The sequence below is a fragment of the Lepus europaeus genome, chromosome 13 (genome assembly GCF_033115175.1).
Source record: "Lepus europaeus isolate LE1 chromosome 13, mLepTim1.pri, whole genome shotgun sequence".
Lineage (NCBI taxonomy): Eukaryota > Metazoa > Chordata > Mammalia > Lagomorpha > Leporidae > Lepus > Lepus europaeus.
Window position 1 is genome coordinate 62,370,820 of NC_084839.1, and position 23,022 is coordinate 62,393,841.

General features: G+C 39.6%; 1 protein-coding gene across 2 annotated transcripts in view; it reads left to right on the top strand.

Annotated features, from left to right (window-relative positions):
* The window catches only part of MEIS1 (Meis homeobox 1), a 139,868-nt gene that overhangs the window by 15,273 nt on the left and 101,573 nt on the right, over positions 1–23,022 (top strand). For both annotated transcript variants that reach the window (XR_009867806.1, XM_062209553.1), the window contains exon 7: positions 13,499–13,610. Coding sequence is in view for 1 of the 2 variants with exons in the window: in XM_062209553.1 (XP_062065537.1) it covers positions 13,499–13,610 (112 nt within the window). In the remaining variant the exon portion in view is untranslated. The remainder of the gene's footprint in view (positions 1–13,498; positions 13,611–23,022) is intronic.

Below are 23,022 nucleotides of genomic sequence, written 5' to 3' on the forward strand. Positions count from 1 at the left end.
CGACATGGTAGAACATCTATTATTTGTGAAATCTGTGAATGAACCTTGCGTGTATAAAATCAGTTTTGAAAAATTCAAGCAGATGAGTTTGTCTATGTAGTATATGTGGTACAAGAACATCTTCATTGTATCTCAGTATAATATGACATGATTGCGGGATTATAAGAATTTGGCAAAGCTTTTTGGGGTCTTAAGCTGATTCTCTAGGAAGTGTACCTATATTATTCATTAGCTATAAATATCTGGTCTGTTGATTATTATTTAGAAAGACAGGATTATAGTTTTTTCCTTTCCTGATCATCTCTTTCCCACTGTTTGTTGAAACCTGCATGCCTGAGATTTGAACTTGAGCTATTTTGCTAGGCCTCTCCCTGTTAGAGAAGCGGTGGGCTGGTATCTGTACGTGGATGTATTTCCCTGAGAAGATGAAAAATGTTGCTCACCTTAGAACAGACACAAATAGAGACCAAAGTCATCAAATATTGCCAACCTGTGCTTTACAATTAGGTGAACAACTGAAAACTGTCATTCTTATTTGCCACCCCTAGGGCTGTGAACACTGACAATAAAGATTCATATCAACCCCTTTGTGTGCTCCTCTCAAGGTCTCCGTGTTTGTTTTTTGGTGACTGTGTTCATAACTGATGGTCCATATTTGCTCCTAGACCTTTGCAATTTGCATTTTACTCTGAATTTGCATTCATGTTATGTTCCTTAGAAACTCTTTAAAGTGAAGTGTGTTTATGACTATTATGAAACTCTGGAAAATGAAGTTTATAATGAAATTGACACAGCTGTCAAAAGTACAATGAAAAGAGCAATTTGATGTAAACCCAGAGTTTTTTTTATCTCATCCCAACTTGTAAAAGGCTATTTCTCTTCTTTTAAAAATACTAGAAGCTGAATGAATAAGAATTTCTTTGTCAATAAAGCTCCTCTTAATGTCTCCATAACTATTTGGATGTGTTTTCAAACATTAACTTAATTTGATAGACAAGCTATAATTAACTGTGACCTATATTGTTTTCTGTATTCGGAGATTATTTCTTAGTGATTTGAAAACTTAATTTTAAACTACTTCATGTATAGTGTCTGAGGTCTAAAGACATACTTACACTATTTACAAGAAGTAGAGTGTTTGTCCACAGGCCTTCAAAAGGGAGACACTTTGGGGCAGTGGGGAATGAGTTTTACACTATTAAGTCTTAGCAAACTAATTAGAGCATGTGGTTCATTTTGGATTTTTTTTTTAATGTGTGAACTTCCTTTCTATTTACTGAAATGTTATTATCACAGCAAAAAAATAGTGCATTTCACTAATTTCATTGATGGCAAAAGGTAGTAATATATAGAGAGAATTTTAAAAAGCAAGAAATGGGTAAGATGCTATTAGCAACAATGTTACAATCAGAACAGAAACTTCAGCAGTAAATTAAATTGGGTACTTTGGGTTTAGTTGGAACATTTACTTAGAAGTGTCTGCCAGATCTGAACTTGTTTTAAAACCCTCTCCAGAATGTTTTGGTATAGGGATTTTATGATAACTTGCCATTGAATACACTTTCATTTGAAATTGTTCATTCATAAGAGACTTAGTCTTGTAGTATCCACCCTGCCCTTCACTCTTGAATAGTTCAGATAAATGTATTATTTATTTACATTCTATTGTATGCATTATTTATGGGAATTATACTATAACACTGCAGACTGTATGGAATTTATCTTTGTGAGATAGGGGTGGCATCTCTACCAAAAGGCAGATAGCCCTGAGTAGATATTAAGGATTACTCTTTTATCACCTCTTATAGAGTCATCATGTGTTTATATTTCGTAGTTCCAGATACAAATGCAATTTGCCATTTTTGTCTTAATTATCAGTTTTCTTGCTCCAGCTTCTAACAAAATCAGGAATTTTATATTTTTAATTGATCTTGGTAATAAATTAATATGGGTGAGAAAAAGAAAACTATTGAGTAGCAGAACAATTTAACCCCTTCCTTTCCTTCAGCTTGCTTTCCCTGTCTAAATGTATTCTCAGGTTTTCTGAGGAATATTGCTTATGAAAGTCCTAACATCCGTTGTGTTGTCTATTGGCATCACCATGTTTGAGGATGTTATAAATTCTTCAATAACAAAATCACTAAGGAAAATATCAGACCCGCTGCATCTTGTGTTTCCTTGCACAAAATAATGAAGACATGTAGACTACACTTGCTCTGTTCATACAAAGCATATTGTTGGTGCTCAAATTTTTTTATTCTAATAATTATTTAAAGCCACTAACAATCTGCATTTGAGGGAGTATAAACATTTTTATTCTTGAATTTGCAGCAACTCAATTTTATTTTCCAAATTACTCTGCCATTTCAATTAGGTATATTGTTCTTCACTCTACTGTTACGACATTCTAAAGGTTTGCTTGCCACCCTAATAGTGAGTTGTTGGAGTGTTTAATATTTATTGAGGGCATGTAAAGAATATGCCAATGGAAAAGAGGAGAATAAAACATTGACAAATCAATTAGGGAGCTTTTTTTACTTGCAGTATATTTCTAATTCTCCACATTCTGTATAGCCATTAAAACAGTGTGACTCCCTCTAGAAGAATCGTCTGGGTATGACTGAGAACGGCATTCTGATGGACTGGAATTCCTTAATAAGTGCACAGTATGGCTCAGAGTCCTACTTCAGGAATTCTCAGATCCTATGGTTGATCCTGCCGTTAAATGCTTTGAAATGTAGAGAACCTGGCCATTCTAGGAACCACAAACTCAAATCAGATTTCAAGATACTTTCGGAAAGGCCTCTGGTGATTTTACCCAACGGACATAATGAACAAAGGGGAATAATTACTCTACCTCCATATTATAACACTGTCAGACAGCTTGAAGATCCAGAAATCCTTGAGGAATGATAGACACTTGAAAAGTAAAATGTGATTGAAACTGTAAGAAGCCAAAAGTACTCGTAAAAAAATTAGGGAAATCAGAAAAGACCCTATTGCTAATTGTTAGTGGAAATCAGAGGTAAATGTAAATTTTCACGACTCCTTTACCTAAAGTATAATGTTTTAAGGTAGAATAAAACAAGATTACATTTGACTGAAATTTTTTTCTTCTCACATTAACACTGGAATCTTAGAGGTGGAAGAGAGAAAACCTCAGAATCACTTAAGCAAGAACAATTAGGCGTTCTGATTGTAACTCTTAGTCCTACACCCTTTAGGCAAGCAGTGTCTCAGCGAAGCGTACACAACTTCCAGTCAGAGCACTTGTGTTTGAATCTAAACTTTGCTGTAAGAGGGCAAGTCACTTCACCTTGATGAGTCTCCATTCCATAATGTGTAAAATGGGGATTATAATTTCCGTTTCATTGAGTTACTGTAAAAACTCAACAAGAATAGGTGTAAAACATTGAGGATGGTAAACCCCAATGAAGGTTTACTAAATAACATTTATCTGTATTCTATCCAGCCTTCAACAATGTGAATTGGATTTGGGACAAAAAACTTGGGTACCAATTGATGAGGGTGTTGTTTTACAGAGTATGTTAAAATGAGAGTTTAATTGAGGGTGTTGTTGTATAGAGTATGTTAAAATGAGAGTTTTTTAAATGTCATTTTTATGCTTGTTATGAGGGGGTCACTATTATTCTGATTTCATCATATTATAAAAAGAGACTGGATCCTCAGATGTCTTGCTGAGATAGCACAGTGAATCACTGCAGATTGCTCTTAGGGTAAAATTCAGAGAACAGTTATGTGTTGACTTTGTACTAAGTACTTTTTTCCAGATTTCTAAGTGCAGATGCTTCATGCTGAGGTCTAATTGCTTAGAGGGCCTTATCTGTCTGGACTTAGAATACCATGTTTCTGCATTATTGGATGTTCTTTCTGCTAGGATGCCTGCTTAGAAAGTTTGTGGTTTTAAGTTGTTTTATATAAGACACTTCTGAGTTTGTTTTATCTTAATTTGTCTGCAGAACAAGGAAAATAAGTTGTAAATGTAAAGTAAAACATTGGGAAGCAAACAATCTTATGAAAGTGATTTTATAACACCCAGGTATACTGGCATCTCCCACGGCTAAATAGAAATGATAGAAAATAATCTAAGTTTCAGCAGAAAGCTAGCAGCAGACAAATGAAGAGTATGGTTTGAAATATTTAGGTATAAATATTTGGGAATATAGTAGTATCTGTTGGATTTGGTTTTTGTTTTGTCAAACATCTAAGTGCATGAACTACAGTTCATAGGTATGAATTTAGGAATAAAAACACATTGCATCATTAATATCATTATTGATAGGAGTTTATTTTTATTAACAGCATGCCAGCCTCAGTACAAGAGTATAGAAAAAGGAAAGGCCATTAAAACACACCTTCTCCCAAGATCCGTCGTGTAATGAGGTTTTACCTTTTCTTTTCTTCATGAGAGTTTTTTTCTTCCTCAACAAACTGCTTAGCAGAATTTGAACATTCAGTGCATTTGAATAATTTCTCAGTTGCACACCTCCACTTTATTACTTTCCAGTTTTGAGATTTTGGTGAAACTGGTTGTCAACTCTTGTCCTTTGTCCTTTGGTTGTTTTTATTCTCCTCCAACAAAATTTATCTTAATGTACATTGTATACAAACAACAGTATTTTCTTAGACCATGGTGGAGTCACCATGGGATGGTATTACCGTTGATTCTCAAAAATTGGGTGAAATATATGAGTGCAGGAAAAGGAAAGCCTTTGGGATATTGGAATAGTTGAGGTGTTGTTTTATATCTGTGGACTTTTGCTTAGCATTGTCAGTTCATTTTTAATTTCTTGGATGGATTAATTCCGTTGTGCAGATTAACAAAGTCTGGAGAGTATGAGAGTTGAGACCTACTGGATGCCAGTCTGTGGGGAAGCGGAGTTTTGAGCAGCACTGGCAAAGTGTCCCATGGTGCAGGGTCCCAGTTTCCTAAGGTTACTGCCCTCACAACCTGTCCCCATAGGCAGTCTCTGAAGATGAAAGGAGAATGAAACACGGATGCTTGCAGGAGAGTGGGCAAGATATTTTAGGGCTAGTGGATTTTAAAAATGTGTCTGGCTGCCACAATGCTTTAAATGCCATCACAGTGTAATTAAAAACATTTCAATTCATTTTCTACATTCTTTGGCTTCTGTCTCATGCATGTGGTGTGGTGTCTGCTGCTCTGTGTGAGTGAGTACACATGTGTGCACTGTGCATCCTTCCGTGTCTGAATCAAGGCTTCAGAAATTCCTGGAACTTCCACAATCACCTGATAGAAAACTTCTCATTTAAAGATGAAATTACTCCTTGGAGACTTTTCACCAAAGGCAAAAAAGCACAAAAATTCTTTTCCTCCTCTCTACATGGCTCATTACACAGAGATAGAGGATTCAATGTTTGAAAAATTATCATTTTTGTAGGTTTTATTTGTGTTATGTGAGAACTGGGAAATAGAGAACTCAATTTAACAGACCCTGTCTATGCCTCTACAAACTACACTCTCTACTACATGAGGTCATACATGTATGACTGTATATGTTGTGTGTGTGTGTGCATACGCGTGTGTATGTTTGAAGACATCAGAGTTGCTTAGCCATTAAGGTTTTAGAAACCTACTTCATTTGATGCTGAATTAGACGCACTTATGCTGTGTGCAAAGCTACCAGCTGGCACCAATGTAGTGTGCGCCTTATCTAAGGAATGATTGGCTAATCACTGAGATGTGTTTCTAGATTAAGAGTCCACAATGGCCAAAGCAGCAGGGTTGGGACTGTGAGAAGAGGAAGTGTGGTGACTTGGTGAGAGCCACGGATCCTTGGAGGGAATGCTGGATTTCCATTGTCTTACCACTAATTGACCATCTGCCCTGAGTCACCAAAATTACCCTTCAGGCCTCTATTAAGAGGAGTAATAAGCACATTTTATCACAGCATCATTAAAAAAGGGGCTCAATAAGAACTCTGGCAGGCCTACAGCTTTGGCAAAGCCTAAGGGAGTGGAGGAGGGGACAGGAAAGGAAAGGAGAGAAAGGAGGAGAGCTGGTGGAGAAAGTGGGGTTGCAGGTACAAGGGAGGTCACCCTTTAGAACCTTGTCTTCCCTGTGGAAGGCAAGTGTGGGCCACCACCAAGGACTGCCTCAGGCAGCAACAATCGTCTGTGCTCTATCACCTTCCAGAGGCACACTATATGGGCATTCCCAGGAAATGTCCATGTAAAGCATGCTGCTTCACAACCAAACCATTCCCCAAACATGTGGCCCCCGAATCTACAGCATGCATATACACTGGAGTATTAATTTGTGAACGCTTCTGGCATTTACGAACTTCTGAAAGCTTAAAAGGCAAGGGGGCAGTTTTCCTGTGTTAAAAAAGCAAGACAAAACAAAACTGACTGCCTGAACTTGTTGTGGTTTTTGCTTGTGAATTTTGCTTAATGATTTCCAGGGACTTTTTAAAATGCATTTAAAGAATTTCATTTTTTTTTTTTACCCTGAGTTATGTGAATTTGAAGTTGAGTAGATGTGGCCTCAAATAAGTATGTTTTGAGATGAGCAGTCTTCACCTAGGACTCTGGCAAAGTACAGGCACTCAGTAGACACCAGGGAGGGTGCTCAATGATTACATGGTATGTTTTGTTATCAGCAGAATTAATGGGGGCTACCTTGAGAATGAACAGGAACTTCAGCATATCAGCCTTCTAATACACATACAGAAATGTATTTTCCATATTTCCCACTCCCCACGTGCAAGTGCACACAGGTAAATAGGTATTCACTTCTCACAGTGGCACGTGGGCCCTTTGTCTCCTCCTCACCTCACTGTGGATGGGACTCCTGGTCCCTCTCTTCAGATGGCATCACTGATTGAGAGGGGTCATATCTGCTGGAGTTTTGGCCTGTTAGGATTCTGAGAGAACTGTTCAGAGCTCTGTTCAGAATGGAAATGTTAAGAGATGGGGTCTAGTTAGATGTGGGATGGTGACATTCTATAATCCCATCTGCTATAGACTGGGTGAGTGCAGGTGTACATGTGTGCATGTGTGGATGGACATGTACAGGTATGGAAATGTGAGTGTGTGTGTATGTGAGAGTGCCAAGCACATGGATACATTCCTGGAGTGAACTGGTGATTCTCCTAATCTGGGGGACCAACCTGTTTGACTTTTGGAGACAAGCCAGTTCTTTCTGGCCACTGGGGATCTTTACTAAAGAGACCCTGGAGGTGTAAGAGAGTAAATGTACCTTCCAAAAGAGAAAGACACCTATTGATAGGTGCAGGCTGACTTCAAATTTTGAGCACACGATTATTCCATTGATTTCTACATAGTTGCTAGCTGACCTCTCCAGAGTCAAGTCATCAGGCTGTCAATCATCTCCCTTTTTGAATGGGACCAATAAGACAGAAGTTATTAATAAAAAAAACACAATTTATTTTTAGTTTAAAAAATAAGATTTTGGCATCATACTGAGGTGATGAATAACCAACTGAGAAATGCATCCGTGTGCTTAGTATACTGTAAAGTGATTTATAAATATTAGGTATCAAATTAAACTTGATGGTCTGGGGAGGAGCAAACCACCTATAAAATCATGTTATTCCAAAGTGAAAATAAGATCAGTTTGCTTTCCCTGAGCACACAGCAGCTGGGAGATAGCCCAAGGCTTACCAAGCTGTGCATGAAGCCTGCTCAGGTTAACCATTCTTTTCAGAAGGCCTATAAACTGAATACACCTGTATGTAGATATTCCAGGGTTGACTAGGTCAACCTGTGTGGTTACAATAGGAACTACAGTAGCTGACATTTATTCTGTGCTTGCTGCATGCTTAGCCATTTACGTGTGTCATATCTGTGGGGCACTATTTTTATCCCCCTTTACAGGCAGGACATTAAGGTTCAGAGAGGTTGTGACTTGCCTAAGACCACTCAAACAGCACAGCCAAGCTTCAGACATAAAATCTGCTTGAATTTCTTTTTCTTTTTTTTTTTTTTGGTGTGTTATGGTACCATTGAATATTAATATGCTTTTATAGTGCCTTGTGTTTGTGTGGATGCAAGAAATGTGAGACGCTTTCAAATTGTGAAACATGAGATGCTTTTAAATTGTACAAGTCCTTTTTAGACATTTTGTGATGTGTAACATAGGAGATCACAGTATCATGTGACAATCTCATACAGAGATCCTCTCTGTATTCCTTTTTTTAAAAAAAAATTATTTATCATTATTTATTTGAAAGTCAGAGCTACACAGAGGAGAGGCAGAGAGAGAGACAGAAGTCAACTATTTGATGGTTCACTCCCCAATTGTCCACAACAGCCGGAGCTGCGCCCATCCAAAGCCAGGAGCCAGGAGCTTCCTCCAGGTTTCCCACGTGGGTGCAGGGGCCCAAGGCCTTAGGCCATCTTCCACTGTTTTTCCAGGCCACAACGGAGAGCTGGATCGGAAGTGGAGCAGCTGGGTCTCAAACTGGCACCCGTATGGGATGCCGGTGCTTCAGGCCAGGGTGTTAACCCACTTTGCCACAGCACCGGCCCCTCCTCTGTATTCCTTGTGAAACTCACTAATTTAAAATATATTTGTATCTATTGTGGTGTGGTATAGAAATTTTCCTAGGACACAGGTAATAAGGATGAATAAAATGGTTCATGATTTCAAAACATTAATAGTGTAGAATTGTAGTCAAGCATAACAGGTCACCACAAAGCAGTGAAAAAGTAAAATGATAGCTATATGCCTGAGATGGTCTGAGCACTCAAGTGAGTGGAGACACACTCACCCTGAGGACTGTGTTAATGAGGGAAGGCCTTCTGGGGGAGGTGATATCTGAGCTGTGCCTTAAAAAGCAAGGATGTAACCAGGGCTGGGTTCAGGCTGGACAGAGCAGGTGATTCCAGATGGAGCGGAAGGATGAGCATGAACCTGCAGCAATGAGCAAAAGAATTCATATGTGGTTGGGAGTTGCTGGAGCACAAGGACCAAGGAAAGGAATGGTCCCCAGGGGGAATTATGAAGGGTTTTGCATGGCAGGCTAAGGACCTTTGATTGTATTCTGTAGGTAGCAGGAAGCAGCTCATTTATTGAGCAAAAGTTTTCTGAATGCCACCAACCCTAGGCCAGCAGTTGAGCCTGAAGATGCAAGGATGAGCAAAGCTGACATTGTCCTCTCCTTACGGAGCTTGTACTCCAGAGTAATTGAGATCTTTACAGCTTGGCAAGGAGGAGGCCCTTAAAAGGTACAGTAATCACTAAGACGGAAAATGAGAGCTTTATTCAAAAACTATTTAGAAGTAAAAATGGATACAACTTGATGACTCGTTGATGGAGAAGTGATGAGCGAGAGGTCGTGGCTTGCTCTTGGGTTCCTATCATGGACAGATGGTATCATGCTCACTAGGATGGCGAATAAAAGAATGAATAGAAGATTTGGTGGAGACATGAAGACTATAGCTTTGACCTTGTTGAGTGGAGTGAATATCTTTGCATGAGGCTGGTTTAGAAGGTAGTTGGACAGACAAGTCTAAAGACTGAAGAAGAGATCCAGAGACACAAATTTAGTAGCATATGGGTGATAATTCAAACCATGTTAGTGAAAGTAGTTGTCAAAGGAAAACATGGAAATGATAAGAAGAACTGAAGTATGTTAAAATTTAAGACGTAGATGGAAACAGAGTGCATGAAGGAAAGAAAAAAGGTCTCTGATGGATGCCTATTTTCAACAAGCCAGGATAATTTTTGATGTTGCTGTCTGTTTGTTGGGATATTGGTGGTACAGTAACTAATGAATAACTCCATTGAGTTCCTTAAGCATTTCATGCATACTGAACATGAGCCATGCATTGTGCTAAGCTAGGAAGGGAAACAGGAGGTTAAGACACCATCCCTGCCCTCGAGGACACCATGGCAATGGAGGTCGCTGCTTCAATGTCACCACCAGATACCAGTAAAACTGCCTTACAAATAAAAAATCACACAATAAATCATAAAATATCCCAAACAGCATATTTTGAATCATCTTTGCGAAATAACAGAGTATAAGCTATGGAAAAGAGACAGTCCTGGGGAGAATCATGGCTGGCTTCAATAATGAATATGGATATATCAACCGAGAAGAACTTTCTGACAGAGCTTCTAGCAGGCTGCCTCCATTTTTGACAACTGAAATAATACCTGGAGGGTGAATGTCAAGGTTTTTGTGTCTAGCCGTGTGAATACCTTCTAGAGCAATGATTCTCAAACTTTTGGAAAATCACACACCCCTTTGAGAATCTGATGGACAAGTTTTCCCTACTCCTATGGAAAGATAGGGAACCATGTACACAAACACAAATATTGTACAACGAACACCTCGTGAAGACCCCTATGGACTTTTGGTCAGGACCTCTTGTCTTGATGGATTTACAATAGGGGAGAGAATGCAACCATTGCTTACTCTGAAAAAAAAAAAAAAAAAAAAGTGAAGGAAAAAGCCTGTTTGGGACTTAATTTAGAACCATGACTAAAGTTTGCTATACATCTAATGCAATGCACCATTGATTTTATTCTGTCAACCTTATTTTACAAGTGGCCCCAAGCAACTCACAGTTTCACAGATATATGTATATAATCATATGCACATATTTTATTTTAAAAGTGATAATGATGTTTGGTGTAGCCACATCTAGTAACTGAGATATGTTATTATGACTGAGCTTCTCTAGTAGATGGAGTTTAGGGGAGTTATTTCTGATTAGGGCTGTCTTACATATTTATTCTACAAGAGTTCATGGGCTATTTCTGATACTTAGATTTTAATCATGCCTAATGAAGTGTACTGAACATAATTCCTGCTCTGTTTTGGTAACCTTGTGAATTTCTCCTAATGCTCAGTTTCATACGACTACACCATTCTTAAAATGCTAATATACAGCATACTAATTCAAGAAAGAACCATGAAAGTTAGATTTCATTTTGGAGAGGTACATCCAGTATTCACAGGCCTTCCAGCAGAGCAAGGCTGTGAGAAGAAATGATATTAGGTGGAAAATATTGGCTCCTACCTTTGGTGAACACACAAATTTAAACATATAGGTTGCACAAAATTTGGATAAACTGAGGTGGAATCCAACATTTCTTGCATGAATGCCTGTATAATGTGGCGATAGCTGTGAGAAAAGAGGAGCCCAGCATCTAAGACCCAACACAATGAAAATGCAATGAATCGGAATGCCTCACAGATCATAGCGGAATCAGAATTTCCAGCAAGGAAAATCTTTTCATGGTGAATTAAGTGGTGGATGAAGAAAAATGGTGATGAAAAAAGGTAGGCACAGATCACAAACACTGGGCTCAGGGCTCACTGCTGAAGATTTAAGAACCTTAGCTAAAGCTATGCAGAATAGAATGTGGAAAATTGAATTTACTAAACAATTAAGCATTGAATTAATCTACATCCTGCACAGTAGAAAAGTGGGGGAGGGAGTGGAGCAGAGCTGAATAAATCAGTGGAGCTCATTAAAAGATAGTGAATATATCAGGTCTGTTGTGGCATAAAGGAGGACAGTTTCCTGTGTAACATGGAATAATTCTTCGGTTCTAAGTCACCTTTTTGGAATCCTAGTCTTAATCAGATTAACAAACATGCTTCTGATGAGGTTAGTCTGTTGCTCTCTATTTTCACTTGTTATCACTAGCTTTTCTATTAATTACAAGTCAGATCACCAGTCAACAGTAGTAGTGAGGGACAACATAAATAAAATGAGAGTGCCCAGGAGATGTCACTCGCAGGATCTCATGCATCCTGAAACTCCCACGGGCTCCTGCAGCCTCCCACATGCCTTGCCGGTCTTTTGTTCAATTACAGTTAATGCAATAGTTTGCCATTTTCTCCTTCTAATTATATTTTCAAGTGGGATTTGTAGCACATAGAAAAACATCCTTTTACATGTCGAGGCATCGGGGTTTTGTGCCTGGCATTGTCTGTCCCCTGGGTGCTGTACCATTCTTTCTGCAGAGCTCTGAATAAACAAGTCCCCCTTTTAGAGCTGCAGTTGTACAAACTGAAAATTTATGCATTAACTGTTTGCATTCTGAGCATGTGTTCCAGATTACGTCTTACAGCATTCTTCTGGTATGTTGCAGAATGTGTGTGTGCAAAAAGCACTTCTTTCACAGTTCACATATCTTTCAATCGCAGATCAATTAGCACTGTTTTTGAGAATATGCATAATGGGTGCGTCAAACATGTAAGTGGCATATCTCTCCATGACTTTATTTCATTTTGCAGGCCGCATTAAGCTTCTGGCCAAGATGATAGACTAGGTGGCAGTGAAAAGCATCCTTTTCAGGAATGGTGCATCTTCCTTTGATTCCTTTGCAGCTCATTTCTTAGATGGGATCTTTACTTTTCTCTCTCTGGGTGTCTGAAACATTTTGATCTCTTCAGTCCTTCTTATCTTCTCAGGGATAGGAAAATACTTCTCAAGAAGTAAGCAGAGAAAACTTGGATTTTGCCAGGCATATTAAAAATGTTGGAAGAGTCAGTAGACTTTACTGCTGCGTAGTCCTAGGTCTTGACCTTATATGACTGAAATGATATATGCATATTTTACACAAGAAATCATCCTGCCTTCCCACTAATAATCTTGAAGACAAGTATCACTTCCCAGCCAAGAGCCAGCTTTCTATTTTGCATCACTCCTACTGTGCAGGATGACCAGTGACTCATGAGGCTGCTTCTGAAAGCTAGCGCTAAAAGCTAATTAAAATCTTTTCTGGTGATAAAGGGAGATTTGGGAGAAGTGTCGTCATGATTGTTTTCTCCAAGAATTTAATTTACAGCCAATTTTTCCTATCTGAATGTTACTTTCAAATGCACCCAGTGATAAGAAGCAACATCTGTTTTCCGTTCAATAGTACAAGAACGCTCGGCATGGGGCTGAGGGTGCACAGTCCATGTGAACCTATTGTTATTCTCATTTCTTTTTGTCCCTGTGCCTGGTCCATTTGCCATGTACCATCCGGCCAACAGCTGACACATACTAGCTATTATGGGCCCAGGCTTCATTGTGAGCTCTTAAAGACTCTGCCATATTTGTCTTCTAGGATGAAGCGGGGGTTGGGTGGCCTCTATAAACCCCAGTCCTATAGACTACTACTCTTATTTTGTATTTCCAGAGGAGCAGGTTGTTGTGCCAAGGGTTTGTTGCTGTTAAACACAGGCTCAGAATCAGGTGGCAGCATTTGTTTTTGCCCTTCTTTGCCTAGAATGTTTTCATTTTCTCTGGTTATAAAGCATGCAATGACTTCCAGAATAATTATTTGTAGGTATTATTTTAGCTTGGAAGCAGAAATTGGCAAAATAAATGTGCCAATGCAGCTCTGAGCTGGAACCATTTGTGAGAGGGGAAGGGAGCGATGGCTTGTTGTCCGTTCCGTCACATTGTCGTTGTGCAATGGGATCATACCCAACAAGTGTTCACCGACAGCTCTTATTTGGATTTCTGATTTGTGCCCCCACAGCCCTCTTGGAACAGAGATCATGACGACACGGCATCCACTCGCTCGGGTGGAACCCCAGGCCCTTCCAGCGGTGGCCATACGTCACACAGTGGGGATAACAGCAGTGAGCAAGGTAGGACAGATGTTCTGTCTTCTTTGTTACTTGTTTCCTTTGTAAGGGTTGAAAAGGCAGAAATGTCTAGTTAGTTCCTATTTACAGAGTTTTTCCTAAATCATAAATGTGATATAAATTCAGAATCAGCACAGCTTGTTTCTTCTCTAGCTCTTTTCTTCTTCTTTACCATCTCACTGCCCAACTGTCACTTCCACTTTTTGGCCACCTCCATAAAGCAGGGCCAGTGAATTGACAAAGGCCAAGGTTAGAGATGTAGATTAGAAGTTTGAACGAGCATACATCTTGTGCCATGGATACCCCGATACATAAACAAAAAGTACTGTTACTACTTGCCCTTGGAGGCTCTTTAAAAGATCTTAAGGAAACCACAGCAGGATTCCAAGTTTGCAACTTGAAGATGCTTAGAAGGAATTGGGCCTTTCAGAAACCCTGGTCCGGCTTCTGTCTCCACTGGATTGAAGCCATTTTTTTTTTTCTGGTTTTGCTTATCTGAATCTCTTAAATGCTTGAGGTCATTGCAAATCCAAACTAAATGGAGTTAGGAAGAAATGGAAAGACACCAGATTAATTTAATTTGTGTGTACTTTGAATGTACATACCTCTGTATGCATGTGGGTGTCAATGGATGTGCATGTTTGACCACAACTAGTAGGAAGTGAAGTTTAAACTTCAAGTTAGTCTTCAACAAAAAGGTGACTGGGTATTCAAATGTCCTATCCTACTGTTTGATGAGCCCTTTCTGCAGTGGATTTTGTGTGCACTTCATGCAATGAAAGTTTAAAAAGACAATTCTTTATATAAGTATAAAAAGACTACTTTACTGAAGTTGACTTTGAGTCTGCAGTAGGTACATACTTTAAAATCTGGTTTTATGATCATGTTTCACTAGAGTGCTGTTAGACAACAAAGGGATTTTGTTGTCTAACTTAGTTGGGCTCTACCAATTAGAACTGCAAACTCTACGATGAATTTGGCATGATTAATTTGAAAACGAAAAACAGAAAAGTTAATTTTCTTAGGCACATGTATGCTATTTCTGCTGGGAACAACTTCTAAAAATGTAATTTTAAGCATTGGAGACCTTTTATTGTTCAAAGAAAAGTTGCTGACTTCATCACAACTATAAACCTAGCATAAATGGAGCCCAGAATAGTAAACTAGGCCAGAACTGAGGCAGAAACAGGTAACCTCTGACCTCTGACTTTTACTGGAAAATGATATGCAGCATAAATCCAAGGGACCTTTTTCTTTTCAAGTGTGGGGTATGTGTGTGTGTGTGTGTGTGTGTGTGTGAGAGAGAGAGAGAGAGAGAGAGAGAGAGAGAGATTACATTGCTGTTCACTGCACTATGGTTAAGGTGGTGTCAGCATTTTCAATATAAAGCCCTACTTTTAGAATTCTACTTACAGTATGAGTTTTCAAAAAGGTGTAAATAGAATCTAAATTCTTTTTCCTGTAAGCCCAGAATGACTACATAGGATCACAGCCTAGCATTTTGTTGGTTTCTTCTTGCTTTTCATTTCTTGCTTTTGAAAACATACATCATCTAAGAATAGGCAGGTGGTTTCACCGGTGCGCTGAAGGCTGCAGACTGCAGAGGGGCGTTTGCACTGAACATTTCAGTGAGTAAGTTAACTCAACATAATCTGATACGAGGACTGTCAGAGGGCAAATGCCCAGTACTGGTCCTTCCCCTCTGATATGCTCTAACAAGGAGTCAGGAATTTTGTGTTTCTTTTTCCTTCCATTTTTCCTTGAAAAATGAATTTGATAGTAATCAGGAGCCTTATACATAACTTTCACACTGCTAATTTTCCACTTAGAAAACTTCTCTTTATATTTTTAAAGGCTGCTATCTAGGTTTTATTACAGCATTTTCACATGAATTATCTCATTTGAATGATCTCAGTTGAGTCATTTAAACACACTTCCGGGTGACAGATAAAACAGGTCTAGCCCCGTTTGACAGATGAAGAAGATAGAGCATGGAGAAGTTGAGTGATTTGTGAAGGTCCTGGTGCAGCTTCAGGTATAAAATTCCTGTGCCCTGTTTATCAGGCTGTCCTCATCATAACCTCTTTCCTCATCCCTCCATCAAAAAACAAGCAAATAAACAAAATCTTCCCAAAACCAAGCCAAACAAAACAACAATTATTTCCACTGTGATCAAATAGGAACCATGCTGATTTCTCTTCCCTGTCCACCCCCAGGCTGGTAACAGAGGTGGTTGCAGCCACACCTTTAGTCTTCCTGGCCTTCCTTGTGGGGTTTCTCTGGTGCGGAGATTTAGTCCTGCCACACGCAGAATGATGCCTGAGAGCCTTGTGGCTGCAACGTAGGCACATTTCCGTGCCAACCAGGACCTCCTAAACCTCTTTTTTTCATCCCTGAGACCTGTGGAGCAGGTCTTTGTGCAGCCTTTGGATTAACTGCGCACAGAGGCTTTTCCAGGTTCTCCTTGTCTGCCTTTTCTGGCAGGCATGGATGTGTAAGCTGTGCCAGCATTTGGCCCGTAGTGCATGTCCTAAATAGTTATTTACACAGTTTGAGTCCATTTTAGTCAACTGGGTAAATAACAGCCCTCTTCAAAAGATTTATAAATCCATAAATATGTCTTTATACATACCCAATAGACAGAAATAACTCAATCTGTCAAGAACATATCCAAAGAGGTGTTTCCCCCACAGACAGGAGTAATACATATTTTAAAACTTTCTCTACTGCATTATTTGTACTGCATTTCCTCTTCTTCATTTCTTTTTCAATTTTCACCACTTCATTATGGCACCCATGGCACCAAAAATAAAAATAAAAACAAAAAAAAATGAAATAAAAAAGGAAGAAAGAGAAATAAGTCCCTCTAGACTTAGCCATCTGTTAAATAACCTAATCTGCCCCATGATGTGGGCATGTGACAGGACTTGTGTGTCTGAGTCCTATTCTTTTGAAATTTCCAAGTAAATAAAATAAAATAAGTCATCCAGGAAATTTTTAAGTCCTGACACATTTCCAAATATAGTAAGAGTTCCTGGTTCGAAGACAAACAATTTGGGGGATTTTGAAGGCCTGATACTTTGCCAAATTAGTAGTCACTGTGATCTATGAAATAGTTTCAGCATAAGGGCTTTTGTAAACATAAAAAGATGCAAACACAGAAACCAATCCTGGGTCTTCTAAAGAAAAAAGAATAAGGTATATAATTACCCATTTTGTCTCATCATCCTATAGAGAATTTAATTGAGCGATAAATATGCCACTTACAGTAGCTGAAATAAATATTGTGTTGTTGAAATATTTGCAGAATTGAAAACTTGTAACGTACTAGGTTAAGAAAATACAAAAGCTGTTATTCAAGGATTTAATTTTTTTATGATTTATGTAATGTATCTTTTCGCCAACTCAAAATATTTATCATGGCCACTCTTCCTGGGTTGTCTACTTTCATTTAATTTTAACGCTAGCGGCCCCTTGCAGGAAATTGGTTCCTGAATCCTGAAATCCCTTTAAAACGGCACGGAACAGGGAGGGCCTCACACCTGTGTTTGGCTGGGGACTCTGGTGCTGTTACTGCATTGATTTTTGTCTACTCTTTAACTTCCTCAAAGCTCTTCCAAAGATACTAGATTGAATCTTTATTTTATACTTGTCAGTTATTTGCTATTTTTCCCATTTTGTAGGAGAAAAAAAGTAATAGCTCAGAAATACTGAAGAATGACTGTAGTGTTGGCTCCAGGGTCTTGGTCCCTTGGCCTTGTTGCTGGTTGAGCTCAGGGTGTTATCAGGAATCTCAAGCAGTGTGTCACAATGGGAGGCGCCTGCTGGCCAATGAGGATGCTGCGTCATGTGTCTTTGATCCTGGTAATATTTCTTGGCTGCCAGGCTGCTTGTAAGCAGGGCCTCATTTAGGAGGTGTGTGATTTGAACTGGGAGAACCACAAGCAAGCTTGGTGCCTCTTCCCATCAGACTTGTCCTCCTGTCCAGGAGGACTGCTGTAGCCACTCTGCATCTCACGAGCAGTTTAGCTAACATGAGCTAATGTGGTTAGCCATGGCTGACCACATTTTGAGTTAGGGTATGTCTCCCTTTTTGGTTCAAAGTCAAGAGAGCTGAATGAAGAACAGTGATGAACTAATAATATAGACTATTAAAGGTGTCAGTGTGGGTATCTTCATCCCCTCTCTTCAGTAGTGAGGTCACAGGAGCTCAGAGAAGCCAGGAGCCTTTCCCAAGGCCACAGGCTGGTTGGTTTGTGAGTTGAAACTTGAATCTGTGCTATCAAATTCTAACTACTTTAGTGTGGCTTAAACATGGAGACACAGATCCTTTGCTACCAAGTCTTTCTGCTACCAGTTGAACAGCTCTTTGCCCATTCATCTGCGCTGGGCCCGGCACTGTGCTGGGTGCTAGCTGCATGTCAGACAGATCAGCTGGAGCTGAGAGTGAGGCAATGCTGTGCGAGGGAGCAAGAACCTCGTTTGGTGTGCTAAGTGGGATGATGACTGAAGTATTTACAAAGGACGTGTGATGACTGATATGATTAATTGTATTATGTATTAAGAGCCTATACCATTTCACTCATTCAAAGAGTTGTTGAACTGAGAATAAGAGCATGGAAAACAAGCCAGGATATTTCTCTTTCAGAACATTTCCCACTTAAAGCTCATCTTATTTTCCTTTTGTGAGGATACAGAAAAAGTGTTACTTCTACACTGAAATTTGATGTAAAACATTTCAACCCTAAAGGACTTTAGTGGTGTTTGAACTTCTAAAGCCCACTTCTGAACTTCCCCTTCTGGGGCCAGGGCTTACATCAGCAGTAGTATCACTGAACAGAAGAGAAAAATAACAAAACCAGTATGTTCCTTAAACAAGAATAATTGAAAAGAACTGCCATTTCTTTATAAAAATGAATCAACAGTTGCAGTGCCTGCCAGCACCCAGCCCCCTCCACGGCAGCGTTTGTGGGTGCTCAGGCAACCTACAGGCAGAAGGCAAGGCCAGTTTCTTCTTGCGGGAACTCTCAAGGCACTAGGTTGTTGCAGACCTGTGCAGCCAGCAGGCAGAGCTGCCCAAGAGGGGGTAGGCAGCACCGAGGGAGGGAGAGGAGTAAGGCCACATTAGGTTCCAGATGACCGAGCCACGATTTATATACCAGCTCGCCTTTTTACATGAAGAAGAGAAGTAATAACAGCGCAAAGCCAGGCATTTGCAACAGTCAGCTGTCCGATGAATAATGGGATAGGTGGGAAGGAGCGCTCTGATTGGATGTCTTAATGAGCACATTTCTCGCAGAGTTTGGGCTGCAATTCCCCTTGACCTTTGCCCTTTATTGACCAAACTGACACTTCATTTTTCACATACTTCCAATTATGGCACGGCTTAAGTGTTGCCCTCCCTCTTTTATTTCTTTCCTATGGACAACTTGAGAGTGGTTGAGGCCACAGAAGATATTTTAATTTGAAAAACTACCGTAGCAACTCAGGTTTCCGATGTAATCTGAAACTGCTGTCCCTTTGCAGTTTTTCAGATGAAAACACCAATTGTTTAGGAAGACCTTTCCCAAAAACCACAATTTCCAATCGTTTTTTAACACAAAGTGTTGATAATAACTAAGAACCTAAAACTGAAGAAAAATGTTTGAGAATACTTTTTGGGTTTGGTTGTTGTTTCATTTGTCTGTAGAGCAGAGTGACTTGAATGATCTATATTTGTTCACACTTCCTACTTAAGCCTTGTGACTCTCTGGGGACTTCTTGTGTTTCAATGGCATTGTAATGTATTTTGACTAATACACTTTAGAGAGAAGAGAAAAGGAGAATTATGTGACCACAGGCTGTGGCCCTTACACCCATATAGTACTATGTGTTTCTCTGGTTCCATTTAATGTTGAACTACAAGTTAAAGTGCGTCCTTTGCGTGCAGTGGCAAGCTGAATAGGAAAATAATTTCCTGGTGGGAAAAGTCAGGTGTAAAAAAAAAAGAGGAAGTTATTATATTGCACAATCTTCTGTTATCAAAATGTCCATATTATTAACTTATCAAACATGTTGAATTAGATGTATAGAGAATTGTTTTCCCAAGAACACCCTCACCTTTCCCTGTATTGACTCATCAAATGGGAGTATCAGTTTTCTGTTCTCCATTTGCTTGACTTCCAGCATCATGAAAGCAGGTCCACTTAAACAAAAATAGCTTCATGCTAGAAAAGTAGTAACCGTATACGTAGGGGCATGAACCTGGCTCTAGTGTTTTCATCCCAAGTGCCTCTTCTCCCTAGTACATAATATCACCAGTCAATTTGGGGTCATTGTTTTTTTAGTTTAAACAACCAAAAAATGCATTTGAATTTATTTACAGCCACATAGATTTCCCTCTAATACAGAAGTATTTGTCAGAAATGTGGATGAAGTGTTACCTACTTTATTATGTAGCCCTCTGGCATATCCATAGCATATTTTTACTATAATATGGTAATAAAAGAATATGTAAAAGACAGGCAAAGGTTCTGTCTTTCTCTGTAAGGTGACCTCTGTTTCTAAGTAACTGCTTTACTTATGAGCTTATTAAAAACTCAAAAAATGAGCTTTTCATACTTCACAGGCATTGATGTGAAAATGAGCTGTCCTGTGAGTAGTTTTCTTGATCATTTTTAGAACAATTGATTAGCCAAAGAGCTCCTGTCATTAGTTGACATTGACTGATAGCAATTTGTCACAAGCTCTGAAGGTCAGCTAGACAGTTGGAATTTCAGCTTGCCTTTGACTGACCTTTACTGATTCCATCTTCATGTGATTGGGTTTGAATAGGCCTGATCCTCAATTGGGAAAGACAGGGCATTAGTCAACAGGGTCACTTCTTATACTTTCCTGTTGATTGTTTATTTATGTGTGAAACCATGGTCTGGATTTCTTATCAACTTTTGTACTTGTGTTTTTGCAGCTTAAAAGATGTGATATGCATTAAGTGTGGCCTTAAAGTCACGCTTTTATTTTCTCTTTGCTTTGCATCTGACAGTAGACTTGAAATGTGATGTCACAGACTTTGCTGCTGATTCCGGCCATTGTCACCTGTGCAGAGACTGGAATTTTGTTGCATGTAATGGACTGGGGTTCTGCTGCTGCTGTTGTTCTTTGAGCAGCACCATCTCCAGTGTGAGCTGTAGAACTTCTGAAATCACACACCAATTCTTTGCCTCTCTAGATCTCATTGTTTTGTCTCCCAAGAATCATGCGACAATTTTAATAGAAATTGGATAGTAAATACTTATGTGAATAATGATATATCAATTCATCATTTATCTCTGCAGCCAGAGGCATGAAAATGATTTGTGAAAGTCTGCTTTTCAGTTTCTCTCAGTATGCTGTAAATGAGAGAAAGCTCCTCTGCTAGAAGCGCATTAACTTTTCAGTGAGAGTGGATACATTGCCTATTGTCGTGGATCCAGAAGTTAATTGTTCATAATACTCAGTTCTTTCTTCCCTAAACTGTCAGCTAGTTTCCAAAAGCACATCCCATATAGAAGAATACATTTCAGATGCATATTAATAGCATACACTATATTGCTTTATGATTAATTAACTTTAAAAACCCAGGTCTTACCTTGTAATTATTTAATTCAGTTCCTAAATAAGGACTTCTCTCTTGCTCTCTCACCTTCTTCTCGTCTCTGATTTCTACACAGAGTTTTTCAACTATAAGCGATAGCTTGTTTTTCAAGTTGGCTCTCTTAGGCATTCCAGGGCCACCACACACAGCCTGGCACATCTTAAACATGTGTTTTAGTTTCTACCCAAGAAAATAAATGAGGAGAGAAACCGTTGTCCCAGGTGGTGGATTCTTCACACGGTGTCATTCTTGGCAAGGCAAAAGTGAGGAAGTTAATTTTAGGGAAGCATTCATTTCACATAGCCCAAGGAGATGAAAGGAGTTTAGAATGGTAATCTCTTCTGCAGATTGAGCCAAAATAGTATCATGAGTTGTATTTAAGGGGGGAAATGCAAATGCACATATTCTACTCAAGTCATCCACGTGGATTCAGTGCTTACTGTGTGTCAGGAGCTCTGTGTAAGCCTGTAACAACGGGTAAGTTGTAGTATTTGTGCTCAGGAAGTTCATGACTGCCACTGAGAGCAACAAGCAAAATATTTACTAAATCCTGAATATTCTTAGGAAATTGTGAGTGTGTTTATTTCACAACACACCAATGAACCAGCTTTGGTGAGACTCCACGGCCAGGGCTGCTGGCTGAAGCACAGGGTGAAGAGTACTTGGTTAAATTGCAGTGGATGGTCCAGTGTTGTGGCACAGAGGGTAAAGCTACCACTGGCAATCCATGTGCATGCCAATTATTGTCTGGCTGCTCCACTTCTGATCCAGCTCCCTGCTAATACATCTGGGAAAGCAACAGAAGATGGCTCAAGTACTTGGGCTCCCACACCCATGTGGAAGACCCAGATGAAGCTCTTGGCTGCTCCTGGCTTCAATCTGGCCCAGCCCTGGCCATTGCAGCATTTGGGGAATAAACCAAATGGATGTAAGATCTCTCTCTGTAACTCTCTTTCTTTCTCTCTTTCTTTCTTCCTCTCTCTCTCTTTCTTTTCTTTCTTTCATTCTTTCATTTTTCCTTTCTTTCAAGATTTATTTATTTATTTGAAAGTTATAAAAAGAGGGAGAGGCAGAGAGAGAGAGAGAAAGACAGAGAGAGAGAGATCATCCATCCATTGGTTCACCCCTCAGATGGCTGCAATGGTGAGGGCTGGGCCAGACCAAAGCCAGGAGTGAGGAGCTTCTCCCAGGACTCTCATGTGGGTGGCAGGTACCCAAGCACTTGGGCCATCCTTCACTGCTCTTCCCAGGCATGTTATCAAGAAGCTGGATCAGAAGTGGAGCAGCCAGAACACGAACTGGCACCCACATGGGAAATGGGCATTGCGGGTGATAGTTTCGCCCTCCATGCCACAATGCTGGCCCCAACTCTGCCTTTCAAGTAAATAAATAAATTTGTTTTTAAAAATTGCAATGGGACACCTGCACCCTGAGCTTTTTACTCCCGTAGGGAGTTGACACATATGAGGCCCTGTGAGGCCAACTTCTATCCATAGCCCACTCTTGAGAACTTGGTTCAGTCCTCCCACACAGCCAAGTGACCAGCCAGAACCTCTGCTACCTGAACCTGGAGGGAGGTCATCATTACTTTTGCCACCATTGATCATCTTGCTGCCGACTCATGTCAGTGCTCTTCAGGGGATCTTAATATTTTGTGCAGAGGGGTATGGTGGCCTCATTGACAGTCTGTAAAGCCAATGGATGGTTCCTTGTTGGAGTAATATTTCTGTTTAGTGTATACAATAAAATACATAGAACTGCAAGGGAAAATAATTATATTAAAATCCCACTATCAAAAGTTTT